Source organism: Ovis aries, chromosome X (assembly GCF_016772045.2).
Source record: "Ovis aries strain OAR_USU_Benz2616 breed Rambouillet chromosome X, ARS-UI_Ramb_v3.0, whole genome shotgun sequence".
Classification (NCBI taxonomy): Eukaryota; Metazoa; Chordata; class Mammalia; order Artiodactyla; family Bovidae; genus Ovis; species Ovis aries.
The window spans coordinates 51,148,802-51,168,896 of record NC_056080.1 but is presented as its reverse complement, the minus strand read 5'-3'; the positions used below and the strand labels follow the sequence as shown (position 1 = coordinate 51,168,896).

The 20,095-nt window shown below is 48.0% G+C and overlaps 1 protein-coding gene and 1 long non-coding RNA gene across 8 annotated transcripts in view; one reads left to right on the top strand and one right to left on the bottom strand.

Annotated features, from left to right (window-relative positions):
- LOC121818361 (uncharacterized) overlaps positions 1–19,462 on the bottom strand; it is a 41,590-nt gene extending 22,128 nt beyond the window's left edge. Inside the window, exons 1-2 of one of the 2 annotated variants that reach the window (XR_009598827.1) lie at positions 15,394–19,462; positions 7,097–7,136 (exon numbers count right to left, since the gene is read on the bottom strand). This is a non-coding gene — a long non-coding RNA (uncharacterized LOC121818361). The remainder of the gene's footprint in view (positions 1–7,096; positions 7,137–15,393) is intronic. The other variant, XR_009598828.1, reaches the window with a different exon arrangement.
- The window catches only part of IQSEC2 (IQ motif and Sec7 domain ArfGEF 2), a 77,464-nt gene that overhangs the window by 32,967 nt on the left and 24,402 nt on the right, over positions 1–20,095 (top strand). For 2 of the 6 annotated variants that reach the window (XM_027963361.2, XM_042242426.2), the window contains exon 3: positions 3,106–3,201. The exons of 1 other annotated variant lie outside the window; for it this stretch is intronic. In XM_027963361.2, the coding sequence (XP_027819162.1) occupies positions 3,106–3,201 (96 nt within the window). Of the gene's footprint in view, positions 1–1,298; positions 1,380–2,980; positions 3,202–20,095 lie in introns of those variants that run through there. 3 more of the 6 variants (XM_027963363.2, XM_027963364.2, XM_027963366.2) reach the window with 3 other exon arrangements.

Sequence of the window (20,095 nt, the reverse complement as noted above, 5' to 3'; positions counted from 1 at the left end):
TAACTGAAAATGGGCACAAGGTGTGGCTGCCACAGGGGCCAAGAGAGTTGCTGAGGGAGAGAGTGAGAAAAAAAAGCAGGGGCTGAGACCAGAGCCTAAGGACCATGGAGCTTTAGGGGGTGGGCTGAGGAAGAAGAGGCCACGAAGGGCCCACGGATGCCAACTTCGTGGTGGTCCGGAGGGCCAATCTCTCTCAGCAGCTTTGGCTTTCTTGAGAGGAACCAGCTGCCCCAGCAGGAAGGCAGGAAGACTGGCCTGTGGCCTGTCAGCTCCTATTCCTTCTAGATCACTGGCCCCCTGGCCCCTCCCAGGGCCGCCTTCTGCTCAGAACAGCCAGGGGCCTGGGCTCTGGGGCTATGAAAGGACAGGAGCCCTCTGAGCTGGATCTGGAATACTCTTCAGGAACCTCACACCCTTCAAATCCTCCAAATTCTCTCCTTTCTCCAGCCCCCACATAAGGAGGAGAGAGAGGTGACTGTGATAGGTCAGTGGGGAGTCAGGCTACCTGGATTCTAGTCTGACAGGCGGTATGAACTTCAGTAAGACTCTTCCCTTCTCTAGGCCTCAATTTCCCCCTCTGTAAAGTCAGGAGGGGCAGTTTCCTTAGAACAGCCTCTAGATTGTGAATGGCATTTCTTCTGATTTTTGCTTTTCTGTTCAGGGAGCATTTCTCTTAGCCAGTCCAGAAAACAATGCAGAAGACAGTGAGAGCTTATTGCAATGGTCAAGAATATTGGCTAGGGCCTCATCTTGATTTCCCAAAATGGGTGATTTGAATTTTACTTGATCTGGAACATCCTAGCATAACCACCACACAGAGTCTCTTTAAATCTGTGGAAGATGAGAATGTTTGTGAAAAGCTTCTATGGAAAGGTTTCTGTATTTACAGGGCAACCATATGGCCAAGGGGATGGAGTCCTGATTTGGGAATGGCGAAAACAGATCCTGACCTTGGGGTTCCGCTACTTACTAGCTCTATTACCTGTGCCGAGTTGCTTAAATGTTTCTGCGTCTCATTTTACTCTTCAGGAAAATACGGCTAATAACGTATACTTGACAGGGTACTTGGGGAGGTTCCAACAGAGGTGCACGTAGTGAGACCAGCCTGAGGTTTGGCCCAGGGGAGTCTCTTCAAGCTCTCAAAGCTGCTTCCTCTTACTAGGAGTTCCCAGCCCTCCTGGGGGAGCAGGGGAAGGAGCAAAGTTTCCAGTTGCAGTCTGGCCCCAAGCCCAGCCGGCCTGGCCCCGCCTCCTTGGTTCCTCCTTCTAGGGAAGGGCTGGGGAGGAGGGGGTGGTGACACAGTGGAGGCACCGCCCTGGCCAGGGGGCCTGCCCTCGGGACAGGTCCAGACCCATGGAGCCCCCCGGGAGGAGTAGCAGGTAGGAACCTGGCCCCCAGCCTCAGCCCTGCAGCCTGACCCCCTCCCTTCCTGCCCAGGCCTGGACCTGGTCCCTGGGCTGCTGATTCAGCAGCCTCTTGGCTTCCTGGTTCCTGGCTCCCCTCTTGGACTCTTGGAGGCCTTTGGCTTGCGGGAGGGAGGCAGCTCGAGTGGATGAGCCCAGGGGCATTTGGGTGCCCAGCTCTGTGAGGACCCTGGAGCCCTGAGCAGCACAGTCTGTGACCCAGGAGGGGTGTGATTGGTGGCTGCCCGGGCACCTAGCCTGATGCTGTGGGGCTGTCTGTAGCAGCTGAGACTAATACCAACATTCCAGCAGCCTGTGGGTCTCTGAGTCTCAGCTTTAATGAGTCAAGGACTTGGGCTGGTAACTGGCACCTAAATGCTCCTGGAGAAACAGTCATTCTGCTGCTGCTGATTATTCCAGAGTCTCTGATAAGAGTATCAGATTCCAGGATTCTCTGTAAGGTTCTAAGATTTAGGCATCCTCTAATTTGCAGCAAGCAAGATAGTGGGCAGCTGGCCTGGCCTGCAGCTGTGTCTCCTGGCCTTTACTTGGGCTCTTGAATGGCCAGGCCCTGACCAAAACCAGCCTTCAGGGGCTCATGGGGGACAGGGGCTGGCTGACTGGGGACTCACTCCCAGCATCTGCCCTGCACTGGGGAGGCCAGGGACTGGGCCCTTGGCCTCACTACCCTGCTGTCTCTCCTCCTCCTTCCCATTCACTGGACTCTTCATCTTGGGAAGCAGGAGGCAGAGGGGCCTTTGGACCCCGCTCTAGGGGTGGGGGACAGCGCTGGGGGTGGGGCTTGGGCCTTGCCCCAGGCTGGGGGTGCAGCACTGGCCTTGGAAGCAAAGAACCCCCTATCCCCTGGCTCGCTGGGCCCCATCCTCCCGCTCAGTCCTATCCTGTCACCAGGACCACTGAGACCTTGTCAGCTCTCCTCCGCCCTCACCTCTCCTGTCCTTTGCTCTGGCACTCTGCCTCTGCCCCGTCTTCTTTCTGTGTCTTTTGTCTTGCCCTTTCACTGTCTTCCTCCTCTGTCTCTCTCCTTTTCTGTCTCACCCTTTTCTTGTCTCTTTCAGTTTCTCTCTGTCTCTTTCCCTCTCCTCCTCCAGTGTCTCCCCCGCCCTGCCCCAGCCTGGGTTCTTCACCCTCTTTGGACCCAGAGCCTCTTTTCTCCCCATCCTTCCCTCCCTTCTTGTGAGGGGTCTTCCATAAGGGGGAACAACCCCCTCCCCACACACCTTTTCCCTTTCTCTTTCACCCCCCCCCGTCGTCCCCCTCCCTCTTCCATCCCCGTGTGGCATCTGGTGTGAGGAGGGCCCCCTCCCCCTTCCCTACTGTGGTGTCCCAGTGTCTCCGTGGCTGAGGTCCCCACGGAGTCACCTGGAACACAGGAGGCCCAGCCCAGCTCTTTCGTCTCTGCTGCCCCCTGTTGTCGTTGTGTTCTGTTTGTGGTTCGAGTGCCGTCCTCTCTTTCTTGACTTTGTGGTTTTTTCTTTTTTTCTTCCTTCCTTCCTTCCTTCCCTCCCTCCCTCCCTGCCTCCCACCCCTCCTCCTCCACCACCCATTCCTCCCAGTCTTCCCCTTTCCCATACCCCACTCGCTTTCACCTCCTTGTCCCCATTCCCCACCCTGCCTCTCCCCTCCCTCCCTGTCTCTCTCTCTGTATCTCTTTCTCTCTCTGTCTCTCGCTGTCTCTCAGGTCCACAGCGTCTCATACTCTACACCAGTATTGCTGTCCTACTCAGGTCCTTGACTCCATGAAGCTTACCCCCTCAGGCAGGCTGGCAGAGAGCAGGTAAGAGCTAGACCCACCCCTCCCCCAACCCCTCACCCCTCCAGACAAATATGAATATCATTGCCAGCCCCTCCCCATCTTCCTCTAGCCCCTGGAGTGATTGTGGAATGGGTGTCTGAGCGGGTGAGGAGAGCGACTGGGGGACCAGGCCAGGAGACCAAAGAGGACATTCACAGCCTGTTTGTAGCTTGTCCTTCCTTAAAAATCCTTCTCTAGACACTTTCCCCCCAAAGTGGGAGTGGTTGGTCCTAGAATATGTAATATTTGAGCTGTTTTGTAGGATAAGTAAGAGTCTGCCAGTTGGATAGGATAGGTTAGGGTGTTTAGGCAGAGGAAACCATCTGCCTACACTTTTGTAGAAGGAGATTATTTCCAAGATAATTTGAAATAAATACATTTTACATTTTCTGATTATAATGTATAAAATGAAATCTTAATAGCATTGGCAAAAAAGGCTAGGTCCATTTGAAAGTTTAAAAATACTTGTGTTAAAGAGGAAACAAGAATGGAATTTATGGACTGTTTAGAGTAGATGTCAATTGAGAATATTATAGAACAAAACCTATGGGACATGACCAAGGGGGTTCCCAGAAGAAAGCTTGTAGTCTTAAGTGCTTTTATTAGAGGACAAGACAGCTTAAATGAACTAGCTATTCCAATCAAGACTCTAGACAACCAAAAGAAAGTAGAATTATGTAATTACTATAGATAAAACCAGAAATTGGGCTTCCCGCATGGTCCAGTGGTTAAGAATCAACCTTGTAATGCAAGGGACACCGGTTCAATCCCTGGTCCAGGAAGATCCCACATGCAGTGGGGCATCTAAGCCTGTGTGTAGCGATTACTGCAGCCTGAATGTCCTAGAGTCTGTGCTCTGCAAAAAGAGAAGCCCACGCACCGCAACTAGAGAGTAGCCTCCACTTGCTGCCACTAGAGAAAGCCTTGGCACAGCAACGGTGACCCAGTGCAGCCAAAGTAAGCAGATAAATATTTTTAAAAAGACAGAAATTAATGAAATAGAAGACAAAAGGTTTGATAAACCAAGAGATGTTTTTTGAAAAGACCAGTAAACTAGACAGACCATGCTCTGGCGGATATGATTGAGAAAAAGGCAAGAAAACATGAAGTATGATGAAGGGAATTTAACCACAGATTCAGAAAATATTAAAAAGTCATGAGAAAGTGCTTTGTACAATTTTATACCAAAAACTGTGAAAATCCAAATGAAACGAGTGGTTTTCTAGGAAAATATAAATTGCCAAAATCACTTAAGGAGTGGCAGAAAACCTGAATAGAATAGAACTGTATAGAAGAAATTTAAAAGATGGTCAAAGTTTTCTCCTCAGACATGGTAGTTCAGGTATGATGGAGGTTCTATCCAATCTTGATGATCAGCTAATAGGAAAAGATGGACAGCTTCTTATTTCCTTCTAGTATCACTGGGCACATTAAAAAAAAAAAAAGAAAACTATATAGCCTAACCTCACATATTAATAGAGAAACACATATTTTAAATTACAGATTCTCCAATTGAACCCATCAGTGTATTAAAAGAAGGCTGTATCATGACAGGTGAAGGTCTGTCCCAGGAGTGCAGGGGTTGTTCAACAGTAGGAAAGCTGTTATTATAATTGATTATACTAATAGTTATACAATCTTTTCTTTTTACTCTGTCTACATAAATGCTGAAAAAATAATCTGACAAAATTACACATCCATTCTTGACTTAAAAACACTTAGTGCCTTAGTTATCTCTTGCTGCATTAGGACAATTTGTCAAACAACAATAGATAACTAGTACAGTAAGCTAAGAATGAGTGAAAACCTTCACTTGGTAAGAATTTTTATCAGAGACCAAAATCAATCATCAAATGTAACAATGAAGTGCTAGATAAATTTCCATTCAATTCAAGAACAAAATAAGGATGACTCCTATCACTGTCACTAACCAATATTTTTCTGGAAGTTTTAATCATTGGGATTAAAAAATAGAAGTGATATAAATATCAGAAAGAGAATTAGCATTATTGGAAGATGATATGGTTGTCTACTTAGATAATCAAAGAGAATAAAAGGAAAAATTATTAGAACTAATAAGAAAATTCAGTGAGGTGGGTAGATACAAGATAAATATACACCCAAACCATTAGCTTCTCTGAATACCATCAATAACTAATTAGAAGACATAATAGAAAAAGACTCCATTCATAATAGCAAAGAAAAAAAATACCCACAAATTTATAAGAAATTTAAAATACTTCTTTGTAGAAAACTATAAAATTTCATCAAAGGCTGTAAGGCTTGAATAAATTGAGAGTCATATCCTATTCTTGGATGGGAAGAATTTAATATGGTTTAAAATGACACACACACCCCCAATTTGGTCAAAAGGTTCAGTGTATTTCTCATTAAAATTTTAGTGGTATTTTCTTTGGGGATCAGGCAGTTGGATTTTAAAGTTCATTTGGAAGAGTAAATGCCCATGAATCACTAAGAAAAATTTGAAAAAGAAGAACAATGAGGAGGGACTTGCCCTATTAGATTACAAACTTACCATAAATCTACAGAAATTAAAAATATATCGTAAATAGAGGAATACATAAATTGAACAAAATAGATAATTTAGAAGCAAACTCACGTATTCATATGAGAATTCAATTTATGACAAAGAATACATTTTAAATCAGTGGGAAGTCAGTGAATGGGATAGGATTTGGAAAAAAATCCTACCATTTGGAAAAAATTTAAGGAACTTCCCTGGTGGTCCAGTAGTTAAGACTGCACTTCCTGTGCAGCGGGCATGGGTTCAATCCCTTGTCTGGAAACTAAAATCCTGTACGCTGCACAGCACAGCCAAAAAAATAGAAGAGAAAAATTTAAGATAAATCCCTACCTTGCACAAAAACAAATGCAAAAAATAAAGCTATAAAAGTACCAGAGCAAAATCCAGAATATTTTTATAATAGAGTGGAGAAGTCTTCCTGAGCAGGACTTAAAAACTCAGGAGCCATAAAGTTAACAGCAATAATTTCAGCTACAATTAAAGTTAAGAACTTCTGTGTGGAAAAGATACTATACACAAAGTTAAAACAGAAATAACAGGCTAGAGGAAAGTATTTGCTACATAAATATTAGGCAAAGGTTAGTAACACTGTATCTATATAACCTCCTGGAAATCAATAAGAAAAAGGTGCGCAACTCATTTAAAGTGGAGAAATAACGTGATTTGACAGTTCAGAGAAGTAGACAGCTAATGAATGAGAAAGGATATTGAAGCTTACAAGTAACTAAAAAATGTAACTAAAACAACAACAAAGTACTAACTTTCAAGTACCAAAATTTAGAAGATTAAAACAGTTGTGAAGAAACAAAATTGTGTATTCTTTGATTAGAGTACAAATTGGTTCCATTTTCTTGTGGGACCAATTTATTATGTGCCCCCCCCCAAATTTAAATGTACATATACTTCCAAGCTGAGAACTATGTTTCAGAGCTAGATTTCTCTAGAGTTTCACTATTAGGTAGACCCCAACGTGGCCAGCTAGAGGCCTTTTCTAAATACCCCAACCCCAGCTGCAAACATAAGCCACACTGTGCAGCTCTTTATCACATGCCCTTGTAGGATAGCATTCTCAGCCAACTCGTAATGAAAAGGTTGCTTGATGTATGCTTCTTAGATGAAGACAGGATTATGTGAGTAGGAATAATCTTTATTTTTAGCTGGTCTATAAAAATGTTAAAGCTATGGAAATAACTTTTATCTACATTTTAAACAAAATGTGCATTCTTTGCCCAGCAATTCACCTTTTAGAAATCCTTCAAAACTACTTTCAGATATATGCAAAGATGTTCATTGCAGCATTGCTTATAATAGCAAACAATTAAAATAACCTACCTGTCCATCAGTAGGATTTCTTTCATGATCCACCCATACTCTGTAGTAGATCAAAAGAAAAAGATATATCTCTATATACTCACCTGAAAAGACCTCCAAGACTGATTATTCTATGAAAAAAGCAAATTGCAGAAAGGAGCTTATAGTATGATCCATTTTTGTAAGGAAAAGAAAACCCTCTTGAAACAATGAAAAAATGTTATGCATACCCTGTCACAATTTTTAAATTACTGGCCTTTTTCTTGGTCCCAATTCCTTGCCTTTACTAACTTGTTTCCTTCCTCCTCCATGCCTTTCCCCTGTATCCACCTGTTCAGATGTTATTTTTCCTTGTAATAACTTGCTCAAATGCCACCTCATTCATTCAGCAAGCATTTGTCCTGCATGCTCTCAGACAGGCCTTGTGCTGAACCTTGGTGAGACATGGGGATGAGTTGTGTCTGATCCTACAGTCAGAGAGCTCAAGTCTAGAAGGGAGAGAGACCCATAGACAATGATAGGTTCAGAGTGCTGCCAGAGGAGGGGTACCTCACCTCACCTGTCCCCTACAGGAGTGGATGTGTACTAAGTCTTGAAAGAGTAATAGCTTTCCTTTATCCCCCAATCCTGCCAGAAATGGTTGCCTACTTTTTGCCTCTTCTAAGTAGGATGACCTAATGGGGGAATATAGTTGGGTCAGTACCTTTACTCAAGTCCAAATTCTGCTACTTACCAGCTTGACTCTTGGCAAGCCTCTAAGCTTCTATTTCCTCATCTGTGCAATGAGGATAATGCCTATTTACCTCTCAGGGCTGATTTTAGGATTGGAGATGGTACATGTAAAACTCCTGGATGACTATCAACTCATGAAGAGCAGGGGCTACCCATGTCTTGTTTTCCTCATAGACAGTATATAGCCTTGGATTGGACTGGATTTAAAAGCTGTACATGTCTAGGGATGGTTCTGGGCAAAGGATGGACCTGACTATAGTGGGGTTTTGAGATGAGGAGGCTGAATGTAGTACATGGGAAGGGACCAGGGGTTGCACTATAAAAAGTGAGACCAGGGAATTTGCCAGCAGTCCAGTGATTAGGACTTGGTGTTTTCACTGCTAGAGCTTGGGTTCAGTCCCTGGTCAAAGAACTAAGATCCTGCAAGCTGTGTGGCATGTCCAAAAGAAAAAAAAAAAAAAAAAGAAGAAGAAGAAGGAAAAAGAAGGGAGAGAGCCAGGTCTCTACTCTTGGCATGAAGGTGACACGGGAGGGAAAATAAATGTAGATGGCCCTGGGGAATGGAGCCCAGGCAGAGCATTCTGGCCCTAATTCATGGTCCTATTCCACTGTTGATGCCGTCTCACAGTACGGGCAGGGGAGCATGGTGGACCAATACTTGCAATGGTCTCAAATTTCAGTTCCACCTCTGGCACCCACTAACTGGGTGACTTTAAAGAACCGACTTTACATCTCTGAGCCTAGTTCCCTATCTGTCAAAAAGAACCACCAGATTCTTGGGGTTTATTTATTGAGGAGTAGAAGAGATCATGGGCTTCCCTTGTGGCTCAGCCGGTAAAGAATCCCCCTGCAATTTGGGAGACCAGAGTTCCATCCCTGGGTTGGGAAGATCCCCTAGAGAAGGAAAAGGCTACCCACTCCAGTATTCTGCACTGGAGAATTCCATGGACTGTATAGTCCATGGGGTCGTAAAGAGTTGTAAAGAGAAGAGATCATAAATAGAATTCACCTTGTTGAGTGCCTGGCACATAATGAGTGCTCAAGAAAAAGGGTAGCTATTATTAATGTTCATTTCAGTAGACACTTAGGGAGTTCTGCTGTGGCCAGGGCCTATGCTGGGTAATGGTTCTTGCCTTCCACAAATTCCCAGTCAGTTGGGGAGACTGAAGAGGGCTATGACAAAGGAGAGCACAGCGTGGGAGGTGCTGTGGAGTGGCTTCCACAGCAGTGAGAGATCTAGCCCTACCTAGGGCTGGTGCAGGTCATCTCAGCCTAAGAGCTGAGTCTTAGAGGATGACTCAGAGGCAGCCAGGGGAAAGGGTGAAGTGTGCCAGAATATTCCAGGCAGAAGGAATAGCATACGCACAAGAACCTGGATGTTGTTGGGTAGAGCCAGAGGTTTGTTTAGAGCCTGGGTTGCACAGGTCCCAAATGGCTTCAGGTGGCCTGGGAACCTCCTGAAATTGAATGCAAAATGTTGTGTTTGTCTGGTTGTGTGGACTTGCTGTTGGGGAGATGATTCCTGGCTTTCATTAAATGCATATAGAGTTTTGTGTTCCTCCAGGAAAAGTTAAGAACCAGTGTTGCTAGTGATGAAGTGTCATGTGAATGGATACTAGATAGAAAAATTAGGTAAAATTTGTGTTTTAGAAACATCACATTAGCAGTCAGTATGAAAAATGGATCATATGCATGGAGGCCAGCTGGAAGGCCTAAACTGGGGTGTTGGCATTGAAGAAATGACTTGGAGCAGTGCTACTGTGTTGCTTTACTCCAGTGGACACTGTTCACCAAGAAGCATTTTAATTTCACCTTATGGAATCTAAATCCTTTGAGAGTTATTAATGAGACAGATCCAACAGCAGGTGAGAGAAAGGGAGAAGGCAAGAGTGAGTCAGTGTTAGCAGAGGGCCCCAGGGACGTGAATCCAGGGTAATAGTGCAAGAGGCAAAGGGAACCTCTGTTAATGCTCGCCCAGCACCCAAAGTCCATGGTCTCAGATGTAATTGCCAACTACCGTCCTGGTTCTTGGAGATCCTGAGTGACACTGGAGGCACTTATTTCTCTATGCATATTGGAGAGGAATTACTTCTGGTTTGTGAGTCACATATTTATTTTCCTGAAGAAAGTAGTGTTTGAGCCAGTCATCCAAGGTCTGTAAAGATTTTGAGTGATGGAGGTAGGAGAAGATGCTCTGATAGTGAGTGCCGAGGCCTGGAGGTGAGAAATGGTAAGGCTGTACACTGAGGCAGGGATTAGATACACCTTAGACAGCCGTTTGCAGAGTCCAGGCTCCTTTGTCATGGTAGGCAGTTGGAGAGCTACGAGAGCAGCTCTTGAAGAGGGAGGTAACATGATCAAGTTAGCATTTTGGAAAGAAGGGAAACGAGGGTGGAGTCTGTTCCAGTAATCCAAGAGAGGTAAACTAAGGTAGGGCTTCCCGGGTAGCTCAGCTGGTGAAGAAACTGCCTGCAATGCAGGAGACCCTGGTTCAATTCCTAGGTCGGAAAGTTCCCCTGGAGAAGGGATAGGCTATACCCACTCCAGTATTCTTGGGCTTGCTTGCCTTGTGGCTCAGAGGGTAAAGAATCTACCTGTAATGCGGGAGACCTGGGTTTGATCCTTGGGTTGGGAAGATCCCCTGGAGGAGGAAATGGCGACCCACTCCAATATTCTTGCCTGGAAAATCCCCATGGACAGAGGAGCCTGGTAGGCTACAGTCTGCGGAGTCACAGAGTCGAACAAGACTGAGCAACTAAGCACAACATAAGCACAACGAGCTAAGGTAGTGGCCGTGGGGAGGGAGCAGAGGAAGTGGATTTGAGAGATGATTGGGAGGAAGAGAGAACTGGAGTCAGAGGCTGAGCAGATAGTGGGGGTAGAGATGACCAAGGTTGGAGTTCAGGTCTGGCAGTGGATTCATTCATTTAAAAAATATTTATTGAGTGCTAGACAGTGTGTTGGGCATTAGAGATATAGCAGTAAACAAAATAGATGCCTGCCCTGATGGATCTTACAGTAGATGAGACAGATAATAAATAAGCAACTAAATATATATTAATAGCTTGTGTCTGGCGCCACACCTACCTGGGGAATGATGTTTGAGTGAGTGCAAAGGCCCTGAGGCAGGAGTGGGCTTGTTATGTTTGAGGGATGGCAGGGAGACCAGTATGATTGGAGAAAGAGTGAGTGAGGGGCAAGAGGAGTCGATGATGAGTTAGCAAGAACCAGATCATGTGTAGTCTTTTAGAGCTATTTAGGGCGGTAGACGGAGAAGGCAATGGCAACCCACTCCAGTACTCTTGCCTGGAGAACCCCATGGACAGAGGAGCCTGGTAGGCTACAGTCCATGGGGTCGCTAAGAGTTGGACATGACTGAGCGACTTCACTTTCACTTTTCACTTTCATGCATTGGAGAAGGAAATGGCAACCCACTCCAGTATTCTTGCCTGGAGAATCCCAGGGACAGAGGAGCCTGTTGGGCTGCCGTCTATGGGGTCGCACAGAGTCGGACACGACTGATGCGACTTAGCAGCAGCAGCAGCAGCAGCAGCAGGGGGGTAGAATCAGCAGAACTTGGTGGCTGACTTGCTGAAGGGCTTCCCTGACAGCTCAGTTGGTAAAGAGTCTGCCTGCAATGCAGGAGACCCTGGTTTGATTCCTGGGTTGGAATGATTCCCTGGAGAAGGGATAGGCTACCCACTCCAGTATTCTTGGGCTTGCCTTGTGGCTCAGCTGGTAAAGAATCTGCCTGCAATGCGGGAGACCTGGGTTCGATCCCTGGGTTGGGAAGATGCCCTGGAGAAGGGAAAGGCTACCCACTCCAGTATTCTGGCCTAGAGAATTCCATGGACTGTATAGTCGTTGGGGTCGCAAAGAGATGGACACAATTGAGTGACTTTCACTTCACTTGTTAAAGGAGCAGGAAGAATCTAGGCTTGGGCCACTGGGTGGTGGCGCCCCTTCACGAAGGTGGGAAATACAGGAGGATGGGTTTGCAGTGGTAAGATGCTGAAGGCCCTAAGGGCCATCTTGGTGGAGATTCCAGCAAGCATTAGGCTTGGTGGGACCCAGGAGAGAGGTCAGTGCTAGAGAGAGAGAGATGTGGGGGTCCTCAGCCATACCTGAAATTATGGAATGGAATGAGATCCCTGGACAGTGAGTGTGGAGTGAAAGAGAAGAGGACCAGAGCAGAACTGGAGAAGAGGTACCAACATATAAGGAATGGGGAGAGGAAGAGGAGCTGGGGGTGGTCCTGAGAAGTAGGAGGAAAACCAGCAGGGAGTGGGCTCATGGAAGCAGAGGAAGGGAAGAGCCGTCTGCACACAGGAGGGGCTTGTTGAGAGTGGCAAATGTTATAGCTGGGAGAAGATGAGGGTGGGAGAAAGTCTATTGGCTTTAACCAGTGGGAGGTCCTGGGCGACCTTACTAAGAAGAGTTTCTGTGACTTGGTGGGCACATGAGGCAGATTGCAGTGGGTTGAAGAACCCGTGGGAGGTACTGAAGTGGAGATGGCCAGTGTAGACGAATTTCTCAAGAAGCTTAGCTGTGAAGAGGAGAGAGGGACAGTGATTGCTTGAGGGAGATGTGGGGGCAGATAGAGGGTTTTTATTCCCAGATGGGAGAGACTTGAGCTTCTATAAATGTTGGTAGGAAGGAGGCAACAGAGAGGGAGAGGTTGAAATACTGGAGGGAGAGGGGATGATTGTTATGGAGGAGGTAGCAGGGGTGGGCTCCAGAGCCTGGGTGGAGAGACTGGCCTTAAATAGTATAAGTGTCCTCTCTTTCCCACAGGGAAGGAAAGCAGAGATGGTGGTGGTAGGGGGAATACAAGGGCATTGAGGGGATTGGTGAAAGAAATGCCGTGGAAAAGTTCAAAGCAACAACATGGAGAGCATGGATGCTGGAGCTAGGAAGAAGCAAAGAATATTTCTGGTTGGAAGTCAGGGAGGACTTCTTGCAAGAAGCAGCAATTGAGCGGGGTTGTGAAGTTTAGATAGGATTTCAAAGGGCAAAGCTCTGTGCAGGAGAAAGAAACAGAGTCAGCAAAAGCATAGAGGCATGAAACGGCTGGTTCATGTTGACAGAGTAACGGACAAGCTAGTTTCATGAAGGCTGGGCTGGAGTGAGCAGGGTAACATTGATGCCACTGATGCTGACAGTCACAATAATAGTTACCATGTGTGAGGCACCAAACCTACCCTGTGGCAGGTGCTTTACATACTTGAATTCACTTACTCCCACCATAACCTACAGAATAGGTGTTTTCTCATTTTGCAGATAAGGAAAGTAAGTCCTAGAGAGGTGAAGAAATGGACTCAAGGTTACCTAGATAGTAGATGGTGGGGCTGATACTTAAACCCAGGTCTGTCTAACTCTAAAGCCTATGCTTCTTCCACCTGACAGGAAAGGCCAGGTGAGGCCATAGGGTGGGGGAGCTTTGAATGTCAGGTTGAGGAATCTGAACTTTGTGCAGGAAGCAAAGGGGAGCCGAGGTGGGTGTCTGAGCAGGAGATTGTCACTTAAAGGTGGGATATAGGAAGCCTAAAGCGGTCCAGGAGAGTAGAGAGAGAGAATCAGATGACCGAAGTGTCAGGTGAAGGGCAGCAGGGGCCTGGCTCGGATAGGAGGGGAGCGAGCCGGGGGACTGGAAGATCATTTGTTACCCGTGATAGCCTTGAGAAGTGTGGAGTTTCTGTCTCCTTTTATAGATGAGGAATGGGAGACTCTGAAAGGAGGAGCTGTTTGCCCAGGACTGGAGCCCTGGCTCATGTGGTTTTGCTGACTCAGTGAGTCTGTGGAACAATGTGTCAGAGGGAGCTCTGAGTATGAGGAGGGTGTGTGTGTGTGTGTGTGTGTGTGTGAGTGTGTGTACGTGCATGTGGGCACCCGTGCACCCTTGTCTGTCACGTGGACAGTAGTGCCTTCCCTTTGCCTATCCGCTTTCCTTCCCCTGTCTTCCCGATCCTCCAGTACCCTGGATTCCATATTTCCTTCATCCTCCAAGCCACGGGGTCTGGGAGCAGGGTAAGACTGTTTCATTCACTAGCCCTAGGAGATCTGTCACCGTTTTCACTCTCAAGACACCTGGTCCTGCCCCAGCTCCCATGCCTGTCCATCCACCCCATGAAACTGTAGTCCAGCTCCAGTGACTGGTCCCTGGTACTGTTCTGCAAGACCTGAGAAATGTGTGCTTGTTCCTGCAATGATTCCTCCCACCACTGTGGTGCTTCTGTGTGGCAAAGGGCCACTTTGTTAATTAGGTTCAGTTCCTGAACAGCTCACCACCATCACCATGTTCTTATCGCTCTTGTTTGCCAGGCACTTGACATGTATTCCGGTCCTTGCAACAATCCTGTGAGGTTGACACCATAAGCCCCATTTGTACAGATGAGGCAACCAAGGCTCCAAGAGGGGCATTAACATGCCTGGGGCCACAGCCTAGAAGCACTTGTAGAGCTGGTCTCGGAACCCAGGTCTGTTTGCTTCCAAAGCTGTGGACTTCACACACTCCATTTCTAAGCATCTCCCACATTCCAAACCCTGAAGCCTTCAGGAGATACAAATCTTTGTCCTTCAAGGGCAGGATGGATTTCTGGAGATAGTAGCAAGTCTATCCAAAGGGCCTGCTGGGCAGAGCCTGAGACTTGGAGCTCCAAGAACTTCCAAGTTTAAATCTTGACTCTACCACTCATCCAGCTGTGTGACCTTGGGCAGTTATCTAATCTCTCAGAGCTTCAATTCCTTCATCTTTAAAATGTTGCAGAGTTGTTGCAGGGGTTAAATGAGATGATACATGCAAAGTGCCAGCACAGAGCTGGTTGCTACTATTTATATTAAAATGAAGGTTGGGCACCAGTCTGATCAGAAAAGGAGTTTACTTACTCTGGGTATAACCTTAAGTTGGAGCCCAGCCTGAGTGTGGGGGAGGGCCAGTCCCAGAGGGGGACGAGCAACAGGCTCCTGGGAGACTGATGGCTGTGGCCCTGTTGGTCACGCTGGCCTTCCCATTCCAACTCCCATCCTAGCCCCATCTCCCTGGTTCCAGCCCTTCTTGTATCTCCCCTGCTCTGCAAACTAATGCCTCTGCCTCTCTCTGTCACCCGCCGCCTGTGGCCTCTACCCTGCCCTTCCTGGCCCCAGGGAAGAGGAGGAGGAGGAGGAGACTGAGGAAGAGGAAGAGGAAGACGCTCATCAGTTCTGCTGTCCGGCCTCCGAGTGCAGTAGTCCCTCCTCTCGGTAACTGAGAGGACAAGGGTCATTTTCTATGCAGAAGCAAAAGCCTTAACCAGCCCCCACCCCCGCGATCCCCAATGGGACCCCGTCCCTGCTTCAGGAACCAGATGGGCAAGCATCCTGCCCCATCTTTGTCCACTCCCTTCTTGGAATTCCCACCCCTGCTGCTGTCTCCCCTGGACTCCAGCCCCCGAATTATAAAGGCTGGAGCCCTTGGTCTGACTAAAATGTGGGAGCAGCAGAGCTTGGAGCTTGAAACCTGGACCCTCCCGTACCCGCACCCCACTTCCCAGGCACCCTGGAGCCTGCCACTCCTGGAGAGGTCTCCAAATGACATCCCAAGGACCTACCTCTGTCCTCTGTGAGCACAAACAGAGATGCAGGGTGCCTAGGGCTTAGAGGACCAGAAGGGGTTGGGACCCAGCCTGCTCATTCCCTCGCTGTGGCCATTGCTGCCATCTCTTCTGCTTGACGGCCTCATCCTGTGCCCCCTGCCGCTCCCATAGTGCTCTGTAAATATGATCAGGAGGAAAAGGCCTTTCAGAGTGCGTGTCGCTGTGTACAAAAGAATTTCCATCAATAAAAGCTGATCTCTTCTCTCTGTCTGATGTATATTCCACCCTACCCACTTCCCTCTCCCCATTTCCACCAGGGCCTTACCCTCTTTCCTATCCATGGCTGGGAACAGGGGCTGGGAAAGAGAGTAGGGTTTGATTCCTGGTATTGTCAACACCCAGAAGGCACTCAATAAATGAATGAATGGTGCTGCGCTCTTGCCATGGGCAAGCCTAGAGCCTTCTTCAGCCTGAGGTGGCATGAACTGGTCAACTTGGGACACGTGGCTTGGCCTCTCTGCTACCCAGTTTCCCCATGTGTAAAAGGAGGAGGGGGAGTTGGACCAGAGGATCTCCAAGGGCTCCTCCAGCTCTGACATTCTGTGAATCTGAGATGGTACAATTTTAAGAAACTATGATTACATGAATTTAAGAGAGGATAATTCAGTGACACATTCCATGTGTTTCTGTTTCTATGATGCTGTGATTTGGGGATTCTATAATACGGTGGTTTTAAGATTTCATGATTCTACCATTTAAAAAATTCTGATGGTATGCTTTTAACATTCTGTGATGTTACGAGTCCTTGATTTTGTACTTTCAAGGTTCCTATTCTACAGCTTTAGGGATCTCGGAGTCTGAGGGAAAGCCGCTGCCTCCAGATGCAATAACCCTAAATATTTCCTGCACCTGCCAGAGGCTGGTTCTAAGAATCCCCAGAGGCTGTTGGCAGGAAGGCAGAAGGTGTCGTCTGTGAGCTGTAGGACCTACACCTTCCGTGATGAGTCTGTGTTAGGAGCAAAGCCAGGAGACTCCCAAGTGGGCTCGTTGCCCCTGCTTTCCCTTTCTGAGCCTTTTTTTTTTTTTTAGACAAATCTGAGTTTACCTTGTGTTCTGCCACTTACTCTCTGTATAACTTTGGGCAAATATTTTCTTCTCCTTAAGCTTCATTTTCTTCCTGAGTATAGTGAGAATAGATCTTCCTCTGTGGGTTGTCATGAAGATTAGCAAGAAGAAACACAAGGGGCTCAGCATAGGGTCTAATGCATGGTTGGCAACTGCACAGTGATTGGTGAGAGTCTCTCCTCTCCTTTCTTTCCCTCCTCCCTTCAACATACCCTTCACATGCTCCAGTAGTTTTCCAGAGGCTCGCCTCACTCTTCACTCATTGCTTAACTGACTTAGGCACTCAACTCAGCTCCTCACTCACTCATTCAGATTCTCATTTATTTCTCCCCTCCCTCTGTCCCTCCCTCTCTCTTCCTCTCTCCTTTATTTAGTCTTCCAGAAGACATTGCTCAAATACCTACTGTGTGCAAGGCTTCAAGCTAAATACCACGAGAGACCGAAAGTAAGACAGTGACTGTGTTCCCCTTAAGTTCTCCATCTCTCAGGGGAGATGAAAATTCCTTTGGGAAAGTAGGCAGGGTACTTTCCTGAAGGGCGGAAGTGATTGAGCAGATATGGCCTCAGTGATGAGCAAAATATGTTCCTGGCCCAAAGAGGAGGGAGATGTCAGGATCATTTGGGGGGGGGGTGGTGTCCAAGGATTGCTGGAGGAAGAGGGGCACGAGTGGAAGGCTGGGAAGGGTTTGAATAGATGGTTTGAGAGGTAAGGAGGCATTAGAGAGTCAGGTACAGCATGGACCAAAACCTGGTGGAGAGCTCCAGGGTTGTATTGGGGAATGGTATGTAGATTGTTCTGTTCAAGCTGGTTGTGTGAGTCTAGGTGACCTTTGGCTGTGGAGGGAGAGACCACTTTACCCTTCATTTGATTGGAGATGAAAGTTGAGGGGCACAGGGGCTCAACTGAAGATCAGATGGCTATCATGGGAGATATGGGGGTGTAGACTCCTGTGTAGGCAACTGAAGTGGGTGAGGGCCTATGGTATGGGAATGGGGAAGGCTTCTATCAGTTGTAAGGGGAAAGTGTGTGCCTGTGCACATGTATGCATGAGGCCAGCAGGTGAGAGAAGGATGAGAGGTTGTGCACTGTTGTGTATCTGAGGGAATGTGATTGTATGAGGCTGGGTGTGAGGGATGCTGAGTGTGTGAGGTGGCAAATTTCTGTGCCTGCAGACTCTCTGTGTGTCCCAGGTGGAGATAATCATAAGAATATGTTTCAGTGGCTTTTGAGCATGTGGGGCTGTGGCTTTTAGGTTGGCAGTTGTCAAGCTAGATGGTCACACACACATGGCTGCCTGCTCTGGTCTTAGGGGATGAAGGTAGCTGCGGGGCATTGGCCTGGGCATAGGGAGGGTCCACAGCAGTAAATCGCACCAGGCCACTGCCCATGGGAAGCAGGAGCAGTGTAGGCAGTGAACACTTCAACAGAGAATCTCAAGTTAGCCAGTGACAAACACGGCCTGTGACATGAGAGTGCACAAAACATAAAGGGATGGTGTCTGATCCTGTCAGGGTCTGCGGGGAGTGGGAGTGAGTCAGAACCAACTTCCCAGCGGGGCTGGCCTGCTCAGGGCGCCACAGGATGAGATGGGCTCAGCCAGATGAGCGAAGGTTGCAGGTGGAGGAGAGAGGGAGGACACCATGGGCAGAAGAAGCTAAGAGACTGGGCGCAGGCATGGCACTATGGATCAGCTCGCTGTAGCCTAGGAAGTGCAAGGGGCCTGCTGTTGCCAACATCTAGGAGCTTCACGGGGCTGGGGGTGGGGTGGGGACTAGACGGATTCAGCTAAAAAGCTGCAAGTGGGACGCTGGCCCAGAAGATAGGGGATTGGGGTTCTCATCCTGTGTGAGCCTGAGCAAGCAAGTCACTTTGACTTTGTGAGCCTTAATTTGGATCTCTGGAATTAGACAGTTCAAAAAGTCCATGCCAGTTCTGAGCATCTTCTACCCTTGGCCAGGCAAACCAGTGAGTCATTGCTCTCAAAGGCATTTCTTCCATTTAATCTCAGTCTTTCCTGCTTTCTGCTGGGTCACTTTCTCACCCAAACACTCCACAAATATTTACTCAGCGTCTGGCCCTCTGTGTGCCACTGTGTGAAGGCACAGGATGCTGGAGAATGGCTCCAGAGGGGCTGCTCCGTGCTGGGCTGGTGGGTACAGGCATGAGTGATGATTTGACTCCTGGCTTCTGCACTGCTGACCATTGAGACTTTGGGCAAATGACTTCATCTCTCTGCATCTCAGTTTCTTCATCTCTATTATCCCCTTCAAGGGAAACAACCCAGACCTTGCGGAGTTGCTGGGCCTAGCTAAAAGTAGGTCCTTAGTAAATGAGAGCTATTATTTTTAGGGCTGCAAAGGAAGCAGAGCTGAAATTCAAACCTGATCTCTGTGCTCCCAAGCCTACGTTGCCTGCTGGGTACCCAATGAGCCCTTGCGATGGCTTCTCCCTTCCCTGCAAGTCCCTGTACCAAGCCGGGCTGGCCTCAGGTTTGGAGTCTCCATGGCGCTGGGATTGGGCAGCAGAAACAGCTTGCTGAAAAGCTGTCAGGGGAGAGGGAGGTGACTGCAGTCCCTCCGCCCCTCTGCCCCCAGCCCCTGCTGGGTCTGGTCTCCTTGCCCAGTCTTCCTCCAGAGCCCAGCGTTTCTTTCCTCATCTAGGTGTGCTGACCTCCTTGTCTTGTTTTCTTGTCTCTAACTTCCGGTCCCCCACTTCAGCCCAAGTTGTCATGGGGATAGTCCTCAGCATCCCTAGCTTCCTCTTACCCTCATCTTATGGTATCCATAGCAACAGCCCCCATTCATTTCCATGGCAACTGCATCCTGATTCCATCCCCTGCTGGCTGCCTGGCTCTGGGCAGTGCCAATAAAGAGAAGGAGGGAGAGAGACCTCCCATTAGGGGCAGCAGCCGGAGTGGGTCAGTGCCCCTGCCGTGGGCATGTTACCCCGAATCCCTACAGCCCATCCTGCCGCACTTCTCCCCATCATAGTGCCTTGGCTCCCAGGGTCCTTCATGCCTCATCTCTACCGACTCCTTCTAGGCAAGGCCCTATTCCGTAGCTCCCCCACTCCACCCACCCCAGGAAGCCTTCAAGGCAGCAGGGGAACTAGCGCAGGCTCTGGGCTCTGAATTCCTGTTCTGCCACTTGCTAGTCCTGAGACCTTTGGCCTAAATTTCCCCCTCGGAGCCTTCTCCTCACCCTCAAAATCGAAATCCTAATTCTTCTTTCCCATTTGCCATGCAGTTAAAATACATGCAGAAAATGCCTGACACAGGGAAGGTGCACTGTAAGTGAGAGTTTATTTTTATTCTGCTTAGCCCCTGGCCCCCTCCCCAGCAAGAAAAATTTCTCCTGAGCTCCCCCAGCACTTCCTTCGTTCCCCAGCCCTGAGAACTTGCAGCTTTATACTGTGGTTGTTTGTGTAATGCACAAGCATATATGTGTGTGTGTGTTTCCTTTGCTCCTGCTCCTGGCTGGGAAGAATCTGGGGAGAGGTACATCTCCCATAGCCTTTCTGAAGTCCAGGAATCCAAAGAGGGAATAGCATTTTGAGCTCCACGAAGATGAGAAACTGAGGTGCATAGAGATA